General features: G+C 43.2%; 1 protein-coding gene across 1 annotated transcript in view; it reads left to right on the forward strand.

The window, feature by feature from the left end:
- The first annotated feature begins 819 nt into the window (after window positions 1-819).
- GPC4 (glypican 4) overlaps window positions 820-20,044 on the forward strand; it is a 70,480-nt gene continuing 51,255 nt past the window's right edge. The window contains exon 1 of the mRNA XM_075260089.1: window positions 820-1,233. Within this exon, the coding sequence (XP_075116190.1) occupies window positions 1,077-1,233 (157 nt within the window). The 5' untranslated portion in view covers window positions 820-1,076. The remainder of the gene's footprint in view (window positions 1,234-20,044) is intronic.

A 20,044-nucleotide genomic window follows, 5' to 3' on the forward strand; every position in this document is an offset into this window, starting at 1 on the left:
CAAAGCTGCGGAGTCATACAGGGATCTTTGGTCACGTGACAGGAGTTGTGGCTAATTCTTGGTCGCGAATCCCATCGCACAATCCAACATTGCCAGTTTGCCTTGCGACTCCTTTGCTCATGTTACTAATGGATTTGCATTTGCTATGACTATGATTTCAAGTCACAAAAATGTTGGATTTGGAAGTTGCAGCGCTCTTGTGGTCGCAATGAGTGTAGGCGTCGCAGGGTGACCCGGAGATCTTTGGTCACCATGAGAGTTGGGGCTGAACTTGTTTAAAGTTTGGGCTACATGGTGCGATCACCGGGTCCCTGTTGGACTCCATCCCTCATGTTAGTGCATCGAGTCGCTGTGACCCCTGGTGTGCCATGGACGCCATTTCTTGAAGTCACAGCAACTCCATTAACTAGCATGAGTGACGTAGTCGCGGGGTGATCTGGCGATTTTAAAAGGCGGCTTCAATTAATCTCTAGGGTGGAAAAGTTGCTTTTAAATGTTGCAAATATGCCTCAGAATCTCCCCAATATCGTCTCCCCACAAGCCCAAATCTCCCACATAAGACTGCACCTCATTGAGCTCAGCCTTGTAAATCCTCTCCAGCCTCGCAGGTGTTAATGTGCGCCGGGCACACACCAGTGAAAGGGTTAAGGGCGCATTCCTGGTGAATGTGTTAAACACTACACGTATTGTGTTGCACACACGTAGAGGCTGCCCTGCAGGGGTTAAACAGCTGAGCGCCCTCCCTCCAGCATTCCAGGCTCGGCTCCCACATCTGCGCATGCGTCCTTTTGCGCCTTGCGCCCAGTGCCAGATCCCTACGCAGTGCGCCCCGGACATAGGACTGGAGGAGGGGGACGAGAGCGCAGCGCTGCGGCCAATCACTCCGGAGCTCAGAGCTGAGGGGACAAGCACTTTGCAAACTTCTTGTGCCCTGCAAAAGTTGTGTGTGCGAGCCCTAGGAGGGAGAGGGAGCCTGCACCCCCGGGAGCCTGCACAAGGAAGCGGCGCAGATATTTAGTATCCACCGCCCTCATCTCTGTTCCCCTCTCCTGCATTCTTTGTCCTCTGCCGGCACCATGCTCTGGATTTCCTTCTCCCCTCTGCTGGTTTGCACTTTAGCCTTCTGCAGCCTGACTGTCCTGGCCGACAAGAGCAAAAGTTGTGTGGAGGTGCGGAAACTTTACGAGTCCAAAGGCTTCAACCTGAATGATGCTCCAGTCCATGAAATCAATGGTGAGTGGGGGTCCTGGCCAAGTGTGCTGCCATCTACAGTCGGGGAGGGGGGAATCGGCGAGTCTGTGGGGAGGGGGGGCATAGCCACAATGGATATCGTACGGTCGTAGGGTGCTGATGTGTCCATAATTCCATGTTGGTGGGGGCACCGGACCGGTAATAGGCTGGAGAAGAGAGGGCGTCATGGAAGGATTCTTACCCCACCTCTCGCTTTTCCAGGCTATGGGGCCAGGTAGAAAGGGAAATGAAGCGACCCCTTAAGAGCAGAGCCCCCAGGGTGGACCCTTTCAGATTTTGGATCCTTGACCTAAAGGAAGTTTTCAATCTGTGAACCGGCCACATAAGAACTGTTGGACATCACTAAGAATTTTTTATAGACGATAAAACAATAGTATTTGGCCTGTCCCGTAAGCGATCCCATTAATCGTCATTGTGTGATCAGTTTGTGTCAACTTGATGTCCAATGTGCCGACCGTCCAAGACTCACCCTATCCCCCGTGACCATATGTCGGACTATTATAGGGGCAAGGATGAGGACTCAGTGTTGGTCATACCATACCAGGGTTAAGGCCGGCACTAGTGATTCACAGGAATGAAGGTCTGGATTGGGTTCAGTCATCCAAATGTCCCATCAGGCATGTGTTCTGCAGACGTGGTGTTGTCCTGTGTTCACACTCTTTAATTGCACCTTGGGGCAGCATTTCCTCACTCTACCTTATTACCTATATTGGACACTCCTTCCCATTGTTAGTCCTAATGCATTGTGCCATGTGCGGCTTTCTGCATTGTTTGCTGTAGCCCTTGTATACTCTTGTTCGGGGCTTTATACTCTTTGTGGGTAGGTGGTATCCAGATTCTGATTAGGTCTTTCAAGAAGCCGATTGAGTTGTCTCAATGTTTCCATCTCATGTTTCTCCATAGCTTCAGGTGGAAGAATTTACAATCGTACAGTTTATAATGTATACTTGTAGACTTTCATGGTTGTGGAGTGTGCCAGGTGGGGGGGTGGTGGTGGTGGTGGTGGTGGGTTCTTGCCTTTCGAAGGGGACACCATGGCACAATAACCCTTTCAGTCCTACAGATGGTCTTTGAGAAGTTACGTCTGGCACCTTCAAGTTCCTTCTCAAACTGGTTTAAGAAGATATGACTTGAACGTTGTCGTAGATTCTGAACTTGGGGCAATGTTCTGGAGCTCCGTGGATAATACACTTGACACATTTTTGGGTTTGGTGGGGATGTATAAATTTTTTTGTGAGCAAAATTAGGGATCATAGCAATTCATTTGTGTAATAAATTCAGGAGGTAGGTCATTGGGTGCCAAGTATGTCAATGGTGCCTCTTCAGTCCTCTTCTATTGGATGTTTTTGGGAGTCTTGCAACGTCTTAGGCGTGTTTGTTTCCTTGTGTTTAGTTTTATATACCCGTATACATTATCACTTCCCAGTGCTTTGTCCTTAAGCCTTTTAATATGCTTTTATAGCTGTTGTGGTCTCCACCACTAGTAATGGAGGGTGGTGGCAAAAACCAAAGAAAAGAATCCTTATTCCAGTTTCCATGAACTCTTAAGTGGCATGTAAATCTGGTTTGTTATGTAACACGTTTCTGCATAACAATAGTGATGTACATGCTATTCATGGGCCGTGAAAGAGTAACAACTCCTATAGATGGTAATAGTTGGCATTAGTCCATTAGGGACTGTCACGTTGGAGACCAAATATTCTTTGAATAGGCAAAATTGAATGAATTCATCTGTTTGCAGAAATCCAGGTATTGTTTTTGGGATTTTTAGATGTATTTGTCCCGATCATTTGCACTAGATTGCCACATTGTATGTATGACAGGGCTGGACAAATCCCAGGAACCAAGTTGTCAATGTCCCCAAAAAGTTGCCAACTTTTTGGGATATTCTATTTTTATTCTGGGCTTGGATGTTTTTCATAACCAGCCACTAAAATAAAAACAAAAAATTCTAGTTGGCTCCTGGATTTTGTAACTGTAAGTGTTGTGTCCACTCGAGATCATAGAATGGCCCAATGATGATGGACTTGTCCAATTACCACCGAAGCCGCCCTTGCCCGAAGCTTCCAGTTGATCCAAGACGAAATTAACATAATCATTCTCCATTAAAACCTCCAATCAAGATGGAAAGTCAGCGGAGCACAGATCCTCCAGTGTTCTCCTCTGTAGGTGTGCTTTGCAGAGCAGCTGGTAGGCTCCTGTGTTTTTTCCAGGGACAGCGTTTGGGCCATAAATAGACGCTGTTGGAAAAATGGGAAGTGTCACTCAATCGCTCTGTTTATTTCTGTACTGTGTCGTGCATTTTTATTCAAGTGAAGCGATATGGGCTTCCAATGTATACGACTACTGTATACAGTAGGTGTACTGTACATTTTGACGGGTTTGCAACCTCTTATCGAAGCTTTTGGTAAATCGATACAAAATTGTAAACTAGTTTCCCTGTATCTCAAGGTTCTTATAAGGATAGTCCTACATCTTGTAGCTTTCAAAAGCATACATATATTCATATGGCTACAGTTGCGTTCCATGGGGGGCTAATTGTGGCCCTATTTATGATACATTTATGCAAAAATGTGGGTATTGCTGCTCTTTAACCTCCACCATTTGGAGGTTAAGCAGCAGATGTTGTTCTGTTGGTTTTATTGCTGTTGTTACTGAATTAATTATAAGGCCCCAGTGATCTGTTGAAGCCTCGGCACATGCCAGGGGGAGACGCGATACTGTAGGCTTTAGATGTCAGGGACTTCGTAGACAATCGTAGATCGAAATCCAAACATTTGCTAGGTATGAAGTATCCCATCGACAGGATCGGTGATCGTGTTTGGTTGCTGCCATTCCCACCAATCACTAGAAAGGGACCTGGAGCCTCCTGGTTCTCCGCAAGGAGGAGTTTGGATGACAGGGTGGTTTTGCCGAGGCCATGTGTCCCACTACATATCTGTAAGGGACAGACAGACATAGTCATGCTCTTCAGCATATGCAACTTGTCCAGTTTGAAGGTCCACCACTGTGTTGAGGAGAGGTCAATTGGTGTTAGCCAAAATCTCCGTGCTCCTCACCCATGTAATGGGGCAGTGTATTTATTTTTTTGTCTGTCCTTGTAGGCTTTTGCTCACATGATGGCCGCTCCCTCCACTGTCTTGAAACTTCTGCCATCCTCTCCAATAGCTCAGGCCAGAAATCTTTTGGAGTGACATTTAAGGATCCCTTTTATTGCCAAGCTGTTCAGTGTGTTATGACCCTCATTGTGTACTTGTTGCAACATTGTCTGTGCTTTAGACCACCTTTTCATGCCCCCCTAAAGGTTGCAGCCGTCCCCTCCTGTTTCTTCTAGTTTTGTCTGTTTCTGTGAAAGGAGGCCGGAAAAAGACTAAATTTCTCCAGGCGAAATTTGATCTAAGCCACCAGAAATATTTCTACCCTTTAGAATGAGAAAAATGCGCACAGTTTTTGGTGGTAGAGGGAACGACGGACACTTTTTGCATTTTTTTTCTTTATATATTTTATTTTTTGTTGTATTTTTTTTTCTTACGAGTCCTAGTTTTTTTTTTTTTTAGATAATAATGAAGAAAATATAAAAAAAAAAAAATAACATAAAAATCATTATTATTTTTAAGATTTAAGTTCTTTTGGCCATACCTTTTGTAGTTCAGGCTGAAATGTGACAATTAGCATTTTTCCAATGGTTCTTGGGAGCTTGTGTGACTTTATTTTGAAGAATTTGTGAAATATGAAAATTAAAAATTTCTGGTGGAATTTTTTTTTATGAATCTTTACGGTTTAGAGAACACAGGCAGGTGGTTCATTATAGCATATGATAGGAGAGAGAATACTGTAACATTACCTAGTGTCGTTAAGGAAACATCTGGCCCAAACTTTTCTAGTAGAAAATGAGGTTTGGGGTCAAGTTGCTGTATTATAGGGGGAATCCAGTTTATGCCATTGATGGTCTATCCTAAGGGATAGGGATACTAGGTTTGGGTGGTCCAACACCCAGGACCCTGGCGGATCAGCAGTACAGACAGTGGCTACCGATATTGTTTACATGCCCCATAGACTTCAATGGCTTCAGTTTGTGCGATGAGTGAGCTACGCGTACCCAGCATGTGAGCCATACCGGGGACACACTGCCTCAGTACGGCTCCCGGGTGTCAGACTCTCACAGACCTAATATTGATGATCTACCCTAAGAAACTTTGTATCCCCTTTAACTCCAACAAAAATAGTTATCCTTGGACCCATTAGAAAGTTACATGATGTAGATTGTAGCGAAGGTAACTTTTTGCTGGTGGCTTTATCTGTGAATCTATTACTTCCTCCCGCTAGGTCTTGTGACCAACACGCTAAATCTCCAGATGTCTTAGGTGCACTTAGGAAGTCGGTATCTCTTGTGAGCCTCATGGGAACAAATGGATACATTGACATCTTGTCCACACAGAAAACATTGTATCAGTTTGTTGGTGTAATTGATGGTCACATGATGCAGCTGAGGACCAGAAGGAACTGGGAATACTCAAGTATAGCTGCTGGTAAAGATGACCTTCACGACAATTTACACTGGGTATCTATCTTATGGACCTAAGGTTTTGGGTTTACTTTTTAAATGGTTTAGCAGAGAAGGTGCTATGAAACCTCTTTGAGTTGGCCACCGAAAATTTCACCACCAGGATAAGGTGGTGGTCTTTTGGTGAGGTTTCAACGTATTTCAGGTTTCATGTTGGAATAGTCTGGCTTTGCCACACCCGCCTCTATAGTCTATGCTTGAGGTAGACATGGCTTCATACCCATACACTTGTTTCGAGTAGTGTAGCGAGGCCAAATATTAGAGGTTACAATGAAAGCTTTACCTAACACCACAAACGAGACATCTTGGGTGTTTGGACAGTTTCTGCAGTTTATAGCCAAAGTAGTATATAACGGTCCACTAGGCCTTTTTGTTCATTAAGATGACCGATTTTGCCGGATTTGTCCAACATGTAATGTGTAGATTGTGCAGATTTGATCCAAGTGCCAAATCCTTTTGTTCTTTGGAAGATAAGCAGATGCCAGATTAGTCTAGGAGCAACTTTCTTGCTGTTCAGTGCACATGTATAAGTCGACCAAGCCTAGCGTGCATGCCGTTAGCCAACGTGGACCACCTGTTGATGTATCTTGCCAAATTGGCCTGGCCATTTGACAGCCACCCTTACTTTTGTATTAGACGTGCTTTCTTTTATTTTATTTTTGGTCTTTCCTTTATCTGTTTATCACCATATTTTCCTAGATGTCAGCAAATTCCCTATTTTTTGTAGGAAGTCTTAATCTTCTTTGTCTGAAGATAGGAATGGAAATGAAGGAAGCGATGAGCTCAGCCTTTCTGCCATATTCCGTTATACTGATAGTCTTAGATCTTTGTTTTTGTAACATTTTGGTGGTCATACTTGGTATACTTAGTAAAGCTCACGTTAGTATTGTCAGGTGGATTTGTAGGAGATTGGAAGTCGAGTTTGGACTTTGTTTACCCCCTCCTCCCCCAGGGCCTGTTAACTCGTTTCCTCCCCCATCAGTATACACCTGGCCACATCAGCCATGTTTTGAAGGCCTTCTCATATTCGTGAAGTCCATGGTCCATTTGTACCTATATCTATACCAGGTGGATGAGTGGGGCCAGTTTATAGAGAAGTATTTTATGTATTTTTATGGTCAACAAACCAATCCTTTCCAATGGGGCTGTGGAGTTGGGGCCAATTTTCAGTGGCGTCAGAGTTGCCCTCGGGTTTTAAAATTGTATTTTGTTGCTTTTACCAGCTTTTTGGGGAGATTTATTGGAACTTTGCCGTTTCTGTCTGACCATGTCTATCACTATTTACGAAGGTGGTTTGGCCTATTTGACTCTACCTCCTTGGTTTCCATAGTAGAGGATGTAGACGCAACGCTAGATTTTCTTTCTTGATCTGTGGCCTTGGGTGGCTTTCACTTTTTTTAACGTTTGTCCTATTTGCTGCCATAGGGTCATGTTTCTTTCTTACATAGTTACATAGAAGATGAGGTTAGATGAAGACATCAGTCCATCAAGTCCAACCTATAACCCTACGATTGTAGGGTTGATACAGTGGAAGGCAAAAACCCCCATGAGGCTCCGGCCAATTGCCCCAATTCAGGGAAAAAATTCCTTCCCGACTCCAATCTGGCAGTCAGAATAAAAATTCTGGGTCAACATGTCTTTAAAATCTGATATTCTTTTGCAGGACTTGTGCATGTCTGTGTGATAGATTTGTGTTGTAGACTTTGGCTTGGATTGATCACACTCGTGGAATTTTATGGTTGGTGTTCTTGTTTTTTCCTTTGCAGATTTGTGCCAATTTGTATTTTTTAAATTTTGTCCATTTAAAATAATTTGTAGCAAAAAATTAGATTTTTTTTTTTACATATTTGTCTGCAGGTTATCGCTAGTGCCCTTGTAGGCGCCCCATGTATTATCAAGACTTTCGTGTGTTTAACCATGCGTTGAGCTTAGCCGTCTACACAGACCTTGTGTCAGGAGCTTCTTATCGATGCACCTTGATTCAGACACCGCGTCTGAGTCCCGAGCCTATCGGATCCTTAGACACAAAACTTGCTTAGACTAGCAAGCTGTCAATTATTAGCCGGCCCCGTAACCGTCGTGTTTGTAAATTGTAACTCTTGTTATCCTGATGTAACCTTTTGCGTTCCCATTTTTAATGTGTAACGTGAACATAGTTGACAACCTAGAAACTCTTCACACACACCTGGGAAACATTTTTTTTCCCCTCCTCCGTGTTCCTGGAATGGCAGAGATCGAGAGATGTTTGCTGGCTCTGTCGCATACACATCTTGTGTTAATTGAAGTTTTTTTTTTTTTTTCTCTACTCAGGAAATCCTGGTCTAAAAGAACCGTTTACATTTTCGGTAATATTTTAGAATTTTGGACGGCTCCCTTCATACCAGGGATGCGTAAGCAGTGGAAAGTCTGGTGCCGTCTTTCCTGCCTTATAATGCAGCAATTGATTCCTTTTGGGACATGCTCAGTTATTTGCTTGTCTGGGTTTGTGGCTTCGTACCTGCACAAGACATTTATTAACGTTAAAGTTTTGGCGCTTTGCTCGGGACGTAAAAAAAAAAAAGATAAATTGTATACGTATAGTTAATATTGTCTATGTGTTGATAGAGTAGATCAAGTCATACGTTGATTTTTTTTTGGCACTTGAGCTCTCGAGATGGAGATCCCGGACAAATCGCTTTAAGGAAATGGTTACTAATGTGTTACCCAACATTCTATTTATTTTTTGTCTCATCCTTCATCTCCCTCCCAAGGCTGCCGCTGCCTTTATTTGGACTCTTGAATGACCTACTGGACGGCTTTATCTTCCGGAACAAAAGAGATGCCTTTTTAGCTAGAAACCTTGGGAGACCACCAAGGACTGTGAGCTCATGCAGCGCAACTCCGCACCACATTCAACAATAACAAAAATGCATGACTGAATGGTTCAAAAATGTGGAGTGGTCGAAGCATTCATTTTAGTCCAGAACACTGTCACAACACAGACAGGCCCGAGCGAATACCTCTAGGCTTCTAAAATAGAACCGAGGAGAAGTGTTTACGGTTACTTGTATGGCACGTATATAGGACTCGCGTCATCCACCACAACAAATCTGATCCATTGGATGCGTGCCAGAAATAGCAGCAAGATTTAGTACAAGTTACATTTAAGTTATTGTTTTGTCGTATAGTCCTTTCCATTAGTCTTTCTGTATATTAGAGATCAAAGACCAAAAACACCCATCTGTAGTGGACCATTAAAGTTGCCTATCCCATGTTGGGCTTTCTATGACCAGGGTAGATGGACGGCCAGTGTATTGTCCCTTAAACAGACCTGTCCGCTTGTCTGAAAAGGTCAGTGATGTTCCCTTATATAATAGAAGGCAAATCTGTCTTCCAAGATGTAAACAGGGAGACAGTGCTCTGTTGTGCTGCCCTCTATGGGAAGCACCCTGAACATCACACCCGACTTTCCCAGAATAGACACGGTTAACATGAGTGTTTTGGTGTTGGTTGTATCCAAATCCATTTGGCCATTCCAACGATATAAGCCCTTTTAGTGCTCATACAAGTGGGTGGTAACCATATATTCTCTGGGGGCAGGGTCTCGGACATGGAGTGTTACCACCCACTTGCCAGTTTCCATCTACACCAGGGGTAGGGAAGCTTCGGCTCTCCAGCTGCTGTAAAGCTACAACTCCCAGCATGCTCCATTCACTTCCATGGGAGTTCCAAGAACAGCGGAGCAAGTATGCATGCTGGGAGTTGTAGTTTTGCAACACCTGGAGAGCCGTACGTTCCCTACCCCTGATCTACACTGAAAGGGCTTATATGTTTAGAATGGCTGAATGGATTTGGGTAACGTAAAACACCAATATTCTCAGATATGGTGGAAGGTACTCGCATGGTGCGGTGTACCATGTGATGGTTTGTATCCATCAATTTAATGGATCTGATGACCATTGACCACCTCTCAAAATCTATCTGGATATAATCTGAAAAAATGCTCTAAAAATTCATACGCGAAGGTCCGATGGATTCTTTTTGGCTGTAAAGTAATCGTATAAAGTCCAAGCCAGTAGGTCAGAGTCCTAAACCCCGGACGCCTCTCGTGTAACTTTCAGTGGAATCTCTTCCATCCTTTGATTCTATTACTAAATCCCCTCTCCATTCCTCCCCCTCCATACTGTCATCATATCATCACATATACGAAGAACACCTTGTAAGGAGCTTTAATTCTGTCAGAAGATTTAGTATATTTAGTTACATGATGGACGGATTTTTTTTGCACATATGTTCGAGTCGTATTTGTTCCCGTCTGCTCACTCTTCGCACATGTTCACTGATTTGTATTTCTTTTTGCACTGCTTGCCTCTGCAGGCTTTCTTTTATGCAGAAGACACTTCCTTGTGAGTAGTGATGTGCACTGCAGCCCAGTAGTCATTTATAATGCACATGTCACAAGCGGCCCAAGGCTCTTCCAAACTTTGCTTGGTTTCCGACTGCCTTGATTTCTGCACAGACCTAGCTTGTCATCCACCTGCTTACTCCATAATATGTATCACTACTGTGAGGTGATAAAAACCTCCAACGCCTCTATTTTTCCAAAGTCTGATAGTCGAAGCTCTAACTTTCATCATCATTCCTCCCAAAAAAACCTATCCTAATGGAAATTCACCCGTAGGAATTTGACAATATGGGCAAAATACAGTAGCACGCCTCCCCAAATTCTGCTTCAAAATCCTTGTCGGTGTTTGAAGCAGAAATTTTCTGCTCATCAAATTCCTAAGGCTGTAATGGCGGATTTTGGCATCGGGGAGCCGCGTTGCTCTCGGGCCAAAACCCTACTGTTGCAGCTTCAGACAGTCGCAGCTTCCCCCTCCGGAGTAGGCTCAAATGAATGGGCCGACTCCGGCGGTTGCTGCTGCCAGGCGGACGCTGCGGCTTTTTGTTGCCGCTCACGGAAAAGTAGCCTGGCGGACTCCATAGACCACCATTGTGAGGGGGCGGATTATGACGTCGATTACATGCCATAATCCGCCCCCTCTGTGCCCTTGTGAACTAGCCCGAAGTGTGAGCACTACCTAAGAAAGTAATTATGTAACAAACTATCCATCTAATTGTCCATTACCAATTGTATGATAGGTAAAATAATTGCATTTGTTGTTGCAGTCGTCAACTCCCGACCCCCTACTCTACAACTCCGACTACAAAGCCCTGTATACAATTGATGCTGGACTACGATCACTTGAATCCATTTTGTTGGTTTTTGTTAGTCTTCTGCCATTCGTGGTGGACTACCTGTTGGTCACTGGTAGGGTTGAGCCGATCTTGAGATTTCAAGATCGATTTTAAAATCCGATTTCCGATCATTTTCCAGCCGATCCCGATCTCGATCGTGAAATTTGCTCAATTGCCGATCAGAATCCGATCTTTTCAGGGGCCACACGGTGGCTCAGTGGTTAGCACTGCAGCCTTGCAGCTCTGGAGTCCTGGTGTTCAAATCCCGCCAAGGGCATAAAAACCATCTGCAAGGAGTTTGTATGTTCTCCCCGTGTTTGCATGGATTTCCATCCCATATTCCAAAAAAGACATACTGATAGGGAAAAATGTACATTGTGAGCTCTATGTGGGGCTCACAATCTACATTAAAAAAAAAAAAAAAAAGAATCCGATCTTTTCCGATCCCGATCTTCAACCCTAGTCAATACTTTTCTATGGGAAAAGTCACTTTTAGGGTTGAGCCGATCTTGATAACCTCCAATCTCGATCCCACTGGAAAAGATCGGGTCGGAATTCCGATCTCGATCGTGAAATTTACTCGATCGCCGATCGGAATCCGATCTTTTCCAATCCCGATCGCTCAACCCTAGTCACTGGTTAAACATGGTGCATAGCCATAAAAAATACCCGGCAGATTCGAGTCACTCCAATGTTATCGGGCCCTCACGGCTCAGCTACTGTGTAATATATCTTAAGCATTTTTTTGGAGCTATTGTAAGAACGTCTTACTGAATTATGACCGTACAAGTGCGTAACCCGTCCAGAAGCTTAAAAACGATTTTCAGAATCCATAAATTAAGGTAATTGCGGTATTACATAATGCACGTCCTTGTTGGCTCGTCGTCATTCTTTACCGATTATTCTGCGCTGTATCCCTGCAGAATTTTTTTTCTTTTTGATAGCTTGAGATGGCGCATCTGCTTTATGCAAAGACATACAGTTGTTTCAGATAAAAGTAATGTGAATTCATGTTTATCTATCCATGCCAAGAAATACTGGGGAAACGTCTTTCCAAATGAAGAGCTGTCGAGTGCCAAGCGCCTGGGATCTTTTTAAGTGTTGGGTTGTTTGTTCTCCGGGCTCTGGCAGTACACAGTCGTCTTCTTTTAAAGGTTTGGTAAATATTAATTTAGAGATCCTGAAGACTTTGCCGTGTTGTTAACTTTTTGAAAGGAGCCCTGTTCATATTTATGAATGTTCAACACTGCTGTATTATGCGGGTGTAGACTTAATGGATGGGCTTAATGGGGAGATGTCCGGAGATCATCGCATCAGTTATCTTTTCTTCGACTGGAACGAGTTCTTAGTGAACATAGGGTGTGTATTGTCTCCTATCAAACAGATGTGAAAGGTTTGTAGGGTGTTAGAACAATAACATCAACCCTATCCCCTACCTACTACGGTTACTGTGTTTGCAGTTGGACACCCGTGTTATGTTGATCTGTAGGTCATCTTCGCTTAACGTATCAAGGAGACTGGCATATTTCTGGAGTTGGATCATGATGATTTCATCCGGTCACGTTGCCGTAATAGGTTTTATGATTCAAACCAAAGTCTCTTTTGGGAGAGTCTAATAGTTTACCCTGTTATCTCTCTTGGGTTAGCAAATTAGCATCTGCTGTTAGATACCAAACTACAAAAAAATGGACGTAAACCAAGAAAAATAACATTGCCAAGAACCTCCTACGTTATACATGGCAGAATCTACTCCAATAGTTTACCTGTTATCTGTCCTGAAACTCTGTTGTCTGTTAATGGGGAAGAGTTATTGCCCCCCCTATGGGGGGGAGTGTTGGGAGTAAAAGTCCAAAGCTGTCATTGGAATTTTTTTGCTCCACCCTTCCCAATTTCAGAGAAGAGGGCGTGCTGTGGTATTGTGTGCATCATCGTAGATTAGCTCTATGGCACTGGGGATAGTAAGAGATGGAGCCATCACAGGCGTTTTGTGCGTGAAAAATCTCCTCCAGTATGTCTTGTACTTCTTACCCATACAACACCCATCAGATAATGGAACGGGTTTCCAATCAGCTGAAATTTCTCCAACCAATCTGCCACATGTCAGCATGTCCTCCATACCAAGTATAAAATAGTCATTTATTGATTATTTATAACCCGAACATTTGATTTCGATGGCTACAAAGTGACACTTTAAACAGTTATTCTCACTTTTGAAGAAGCTTCTCAGAAATTAAAGGGCTTGTCAAGGAACTAGATATTGCTGGCCTATCCTTAGGACAGGTTATTAATATTAGGTGGTGGATTCGACACCCCCAACAGTCAGCTGCAAGAAGCAGACAGCTCTGGACACTGTGTAGTTTCCATTCCCTTGGCACCCCCCACCGAGCTGATACTGCCTGTCTATCCTTAGGAGAGATCATCAATATCTAAGGCCTGGTTCTTATCTATGTTTGGGGAATCTGCTTGAGGACCCCTCGAATGGAATACCGAACGCATTCAAAAGCAGATAGCTAAGAAAACACGTGGACCCCATTATAGTCTATGGGGTCCATGTGCTTTCTTAGTGCTTTTTAATGCGTTTGGTATTCCGTTCAGGCAGGTCCCCTAGCAGACTCCACGATCGCAGGCCTTAGTCTTTGACATCCATTATAAATGAGTTCTGCAATAAATCTTTACACACTTACAATCCCTTGTTATTTTATTTGGGATGAAACCCTGGTTTCCTAGCTTTTTCCACCCTTGGGTTTTGTGATCGGAACCATCACCCAAATCGGTCTGCCTTTTATGTCCTCGACTATGTTCACTTCAAAGCAGATCATTTTAATTGTAAAGCCAGCCGCCATAGTCCAGATAACTGTGACCACTGGAGGGCGGAGGCAAGTGACTTGGGGGATGGGTGCGGAGTCCAATTGCTTGACCCAAAGTTGGAACCAGTCTGGAAACCCAAAGTTTGTCTTTGAAACTTCTATGGAGGAAGCCAGTGTTTAAACACACCTTGGAGAACCGCTTTGATTCTGTGTGTTCTCAGCTTCTATGTACTATCGATAACCACATGGATGTCTTCCATCAGTTGCTGTCCTTCAAAATTCTGCCATTTTGGTTGAAATTTTAAACCACGGCATTTTACATTCTCTCCAAAGTCAATGGGATTCTAGCAAATCCCACCCAATAATTGCAGAAAAATACACAGCGATTTACAAAAAGTTGTCACAGCATGTCAGGTATACCTACCGCAATGCTGATGGTTTCCCTATAGGTATAATGGAAGCAGAAAGACTGCGATGCATCGTTGCCGCGATTTTTCCCGCAGCCTTATCTTTAATAAAAGTTACCTTGTATACATTGCCCTTATGTTGTTGGATATAATGGAGACTTAATCTATTGTTTCCTTTCCTTCGCCTTCTCCTTACACGCCGTTTCTTTCTTTCTTTCTTTTACCTTTTGTCTTGTTTTGCTTAAAGACTTTGTCATTTGTCTCCTCCGCTCACATTGTATTGTTAATCCTGAAAGCAATTAAGTTGGTTATTTGACAAATCAGGCCGCCTTGTCCGTCCCGCGGAGAGCCCTGATCTGTGCAGCGTTTCCTCTTGGTGTTTTTCGTTTCCTGATTTGGACATGGTGACTTTTCTCGGGGTTGTATTTTCCGAGCTGTTATGTATTTGATTACGAGTGATGCTTGAAGCCTCGCACGCCGCAGTGTTAATCGTACGGGTAACAACAGTGACGGCTTTCATTTGTCCAGTTAGTGGGAGTCTAGTTTTCATTGGCAGGCACTTCAGAGGAAGCGGAGATGCTTTGACCAGAATAAGCCGTCATTCTATTCACTCCCATGTATTGTCAAATTATTGCCCATTGTCATAATTGCCTTGATAAGAAGTGAATGCTGCTGATCCGCAACCCAAAGCCGCCTGGGTGCAAAGTGGATTACAGGGCCCTGGCTGCAGCATCTTGGCTTTCAGGCATTGATCTATGACAAATTAGGCCTTGATTTGTGTAATTGTCTCATCCAACCGGCAATAGATTGGTTTGACTTAGAGACTTGGGAAAACAATAAAAGAAGATTTATGATGCAGTGATCAATGCTGAAGCCCTCTCGTGACCTCCAGATATGATCAGTGAATTTCTAGACATTTAGCTGTAATTGGCCTTGTAAGTGGGGAGACATTGAAGAAAGACCCTTTATCTCCGAACTTCCTTCCTTCTGGTTTATGGGATTTACTTAATGGCGTCGTCTTCAAATGGGATTTATTTTTCCACATTATAGTGAATGAATACGTCATGTTTTTTTCAAATTTTGATTGAAGTTTTGCAAAACAAAAAAACAGTAATATATAAATCATATTTTATTTTTATTTTTTATATATATTCTCCTATTATCTTCCTTAAAGGGAATGCGTCACCAGTCAATTTTTTTTTCCAACATGTTAAACATATTTTATGTAAGAATTTTTTCCTTTTTTCAATTTTCCCTATCACTATCTATATCTAAAAATAATAAAAACTACTGTATTTTGCAATTTTCACCCTGGCAACTAATACTGATGCCGATACTTGCCACCTCTATAGGATTTTTTTTTTTTTGCATTAGACCAGGGGTAGGGAACCTTCGGCGCTCCAGCTGCTGTGAGACTACAACTCCCAGCATGCTCCATTCACTTCCATGGGAGTTCCAAGAACAGCAGAGCCAGTATGCATGCTGGGAGTTGTAGTTTTGCAACAGCTGGAGAGCCGAAGGTTCCCTACCCCTGCATTAGAGTCTTCATTTACATAATGCACATTATTTCAATAGAAAATAACATTTCTGTGAATAACATTAAATTATCGTTCGATCAACTTCGGACAATACATGGTGTCACCGCTGATCAATTTCCATTTCCTGCTCAGCGCACGTCTAGAAATCTCTCCCATAGACATCAATGAGTCGGCGTCCGACCAATGACTGTGCAGTAAAGTGTCACAAAATTGCATTTGTTGAGGTCGGCCTTGACTGGAGTTTTGTGCTAGCACAGGGGTAGGGAACCTTCGCCTCTCCAGCTGTTGCAAAACTACAACTCCCAGCATACATACTAGCTCTGCTGTTCTTGGAACTCCCATGGAAGTGAATGGAGCATGCTGGGAGTTGTAGTTTCCCAGCAGCTGGAGAGCCGAGGTTCCCTACCCCTGCTCTAGACGTTGCTTAAAGTTGCGTTCTTAATGAAATCTATAAATAACCGCTCCGAGATGTGACATTTACTCTGATACAGTAAATATTTTGCCGCTGACCTTCAAGTGATATTTATATAGCTAAATATTGTAATTATTAATGTATGACCTGATTACACTCAGAATGTTTAACGTGAACGGTAATTTGCATATCTGTATAATTATGATGAGTTTAGTTTTATTTGGTTAAATTGAGCCGACTACGACTCCTGAATACGAGCAATGATGTAACTCCTTGTAAGACGGAAATAAATTCTCCTCTTTCTGCACTTCTGCGTCCTGTTCTCATTTTCCAAAAGTTGCGTTCTCCTGTGTTCCTTGTTGGCCATGGACTACAAATAACGACCAAGTCTTCCATTTGCACTTCACATCCAACACTCCATAGGCCCTTGACCATTCAGGGGGGGAATGCAAATTGTCCATTTATTGCTTTGTCCTATTTACATCCCATTGTCTTTGGTTTGCAGTCTTTCATGTTGTGGGGTGGGGTTGTCTTTTGGAAGCCCGGACTAGAAATACTGGTGTGGTTTTTATAGCACAAGCCCCCCCTTCTGTGTTGAAAGTGAATGCCTGGGAGAAATGATTACTTACTTCCATTCCCTAAAGCAATAGTCATATACTCTTCTGGCCAAAGACACTTCAGCGGTTCCGATGATAACAAGATGGCTGACAGCTTGGAATTCCACTTTTATCAGGAGCAAAAGTTGGCAGCGTTCCCTGACGTTATTTCCCTTCTAAGTGAAGCTGAACTTTATGGATTGTTCCTCTGTTGCAGTAAAGGGCTTCGTTCTCTTTCACAGCCAAACCTTGGCATCAAATGGAATGAGATTTTTTCACTTTCGTAAATACTTGTAAACTGGTAATACACCTTCCAACCTTCCATTTTCAGTCGACTTTCGATATAACGTATCGTATATATATCGTATATATTGTAGCGATTTGCGAGATCTGTTTGAGGCTAGAGTTGTCTTCCAGCTCCCGTACGATTTCAACCTGATCGATGAGAATAGACACGTAATGAAATCGCGAGGCAATCGACACAAAACGATCTTCACCAGTGTGCAACTCCATGTCGGACTTGCCTTCTGCTGCACAGTATTTTTGGGAGGCATTCCGACGTCAATAAACAACGAAAAACGGCACTTCACACAACACGAGACGTACGGCGAACTAATCTACCCAGAGGGCACTGCGGCGAGAGACTCGTTAGAGACTACGTTATACGTGGCAGAAAATGGCTGGGTGGAGCCCACCTGTACACAACGTACTACGTTCTATGCACGCAATTGGCTGCGGGGGTCCGAAAAAGAGCTACGTTATAACGGGGTAAAATACATGTAGATTAGTCGGACCTGAGAAAATATACGTTATAGCCGTTATACGTTATTTCGAGAGTCGACTGTACAAGTATTTACAAAAGCAAAAAAAGATCATTCTTTAGGAACGTTCAAGATTGTTTCGAAATTGGTTTTCCATTTGGGAAAACCAATTTTTTTAAAAAATCCAGAAAGTTCCTAACTAGTGTTGAGCGAATAGTAGATTCAAATACCTCGCTCACATAGGAATGCGTGTTAGCGGCCGGCAAAGATTCACAGCGCTTAACCCCCTTGGTGTTTGGCCGCTTACATCCATTCCTATGGGAGCGATGAATAGTTCCAAATACTATTCGCTCTACACTCTTCCTAACGAATCTGGTAGAATAATACGGCTATGAGATTGCGATGCCTTGAGATTGGTCTGCTTATCTCATAAGACGGTAATAACAATACTTGTTGCCGACTTCTGTCTCATGTGTATGGCCTCTTTTAGGATGTCCCCTTCCTCCTCAATAATGTAAATCATCTTCGAGCTTCCCTTTCCAGTGGTGTAGGAGCCTTTACAAAGTTGGCCAAGGGACATTCTTCTACAATGCTTCCTCCTTAGGTCAGTTTTGCTCCCTTACTTACTTTCCTTGTCCCCATGTGCTACATGATATTAATCTAATGCCATGTATCTATTGCATTATTGGACGATGAACGCGTTCCATTACTCTTGACTTCTTGATGGAGGAGCGAGCACATGTTAGTATATGCAATGACACTGACTGAAATTCTATATCCATTGGGGATGTTAATGTGAAGATAATGGAAGAATGTTTCATTAGGCTGCCAGGGAATCTGAGATTAATTTACTTTGATATCATTCTAGACTGTACTATAGCTGTGGAGTAGAGGTTGGAAATAAAAGCTGTCTTCCAAGTTCTCGAAGGTAGAAGAGTGTGTTTTAGTTTTTGTCCAGCCAGACATTTTATCTTGACGTCCTGGCTTTCTTGGAATTCCTTAATGGGTCTTGGTTGCAAGTCTGATGCTGGTCTTATGGGTCATGCCTGGTTGCTCATCTAAGGGGCAAATGCATTCTCGGCTTGGAGCATTGTCTTGTAGTTTTTGTTTATAGCGAGCCAATTGTTTAACCGAGCTCTTTGTACTTTGTAGCTCTTGTTGGTTTTAGTGGGTCCCGGTAGATAATACAAGTCAAACCCTAAATCTCTAGAATGTATTGGAATGATGGTCGGTATGACCAGTACAACGTGGGTGAGTTACTGCATCTTACCGGCCATATTATAGGAAATGGAGACCCTTCCAGTGCCTCTGTCTTTGCATACGTTTTATATGGGTGGACACGTGTAGTATTTGTATACGTAACACTGTAGCAATCTTTTTTTTCAATCATAATAAGATTAGTAACAAACCACTAACTGGCGATCTCTCTAATAGAATAGACAGTCATGTAGGAGGGCAGACACCTGGTGACAGGCTTTTATATTTTAAGTGCCCTTGGCTGAAAATACATTGGACGGTGACCTCTGTCATTTCGGGACTGTCTGGATGTTTGGTCTATGCCCTGGACTAGTGAAGTGTTCATTTGATGATTTGTCTACAGGTTGTGCGAGGCCACAATTAGATTCTTCAACCTATCAGGACTTTTTATGGTGGAAATTAAAAAAAAAAAAAAAAAAAGTAATTGGTAATTAAAGTAATGATATTATTGTATTTCTGAAAATCTTGGTTCCAGCTAAAGTTTAAAGGGAACCTGTCGGGTGATTTCTGATTTTGGCTGAGATAGAGGGAGAAAAGCTGAGCTCTGGGGCGTGCGGTCTTATAAGGTTTGGTGCTGGGGTTCTGAGTAAGGCTAGCTTCACATAGGGACACTTGGTCCACCAGCCATGGCATGGACTGAATGGCTGCCGTATTTCTTTGACCAAACCCTGAGCCGGGACCCAGAGTCTGCCTCTGTTTCAATGAGTCCCTGGTTATCCAGGACTCCCCTCTCCCAGGCTGTATCCATCTTTTCTGTTTGGAGACAGTAGAGTTGCAGGAAAGCAGTGACGCTTTAGATCATAAATAACTATGAGGATGGCAGCCATGCAGAGTTCAATGAAATATGGGGAACATGTATGTCACAAAGTGATCCCAATCTTGTGAAGCTTGTCTGAGAAGCAGAGTAAATCCCGACAGGACTCCTAGGAGAGAAAGTGAGTCTTGATTACTCCGCCCACACACAGTGATTGACAGCTCTGCCTGTATCTGCCTGTATACACAGAAGGCTGTGAGTGGGCGGAGCAATCAGGACTCGGCTTCTCTCCTCTATCCTATACCCCTATATATCACACAGCTCAGCTTCTCTCCTCTATCCTATAACCTATATATCACATAGCTCAGCTTCTCTCCTCTATCCTATAACCCTATATATCACAGAGCTCAGCTTCTCTCCTCTATCCTATACCCCTATATATCACACAGCTCAGCTTCTCTCCTCTATCCTATACCCCTA

This window comes from Leptodactylus fuscus, chromosome 11 (assembly GCF_031893055.1).
Source record: "Leptodactylus fuscus isolate aLepFus1 chromosome 11, aLepFus1.hap2, whole genome shotgun sequence".
NCBI classification, from domain to species: domain Eukaryota; kingdom Metazoa; phylum Chordata; class Amphibia; order Anura; family Leptodactylidae; genus Leptodactylus; species Leptodactylus fuscus.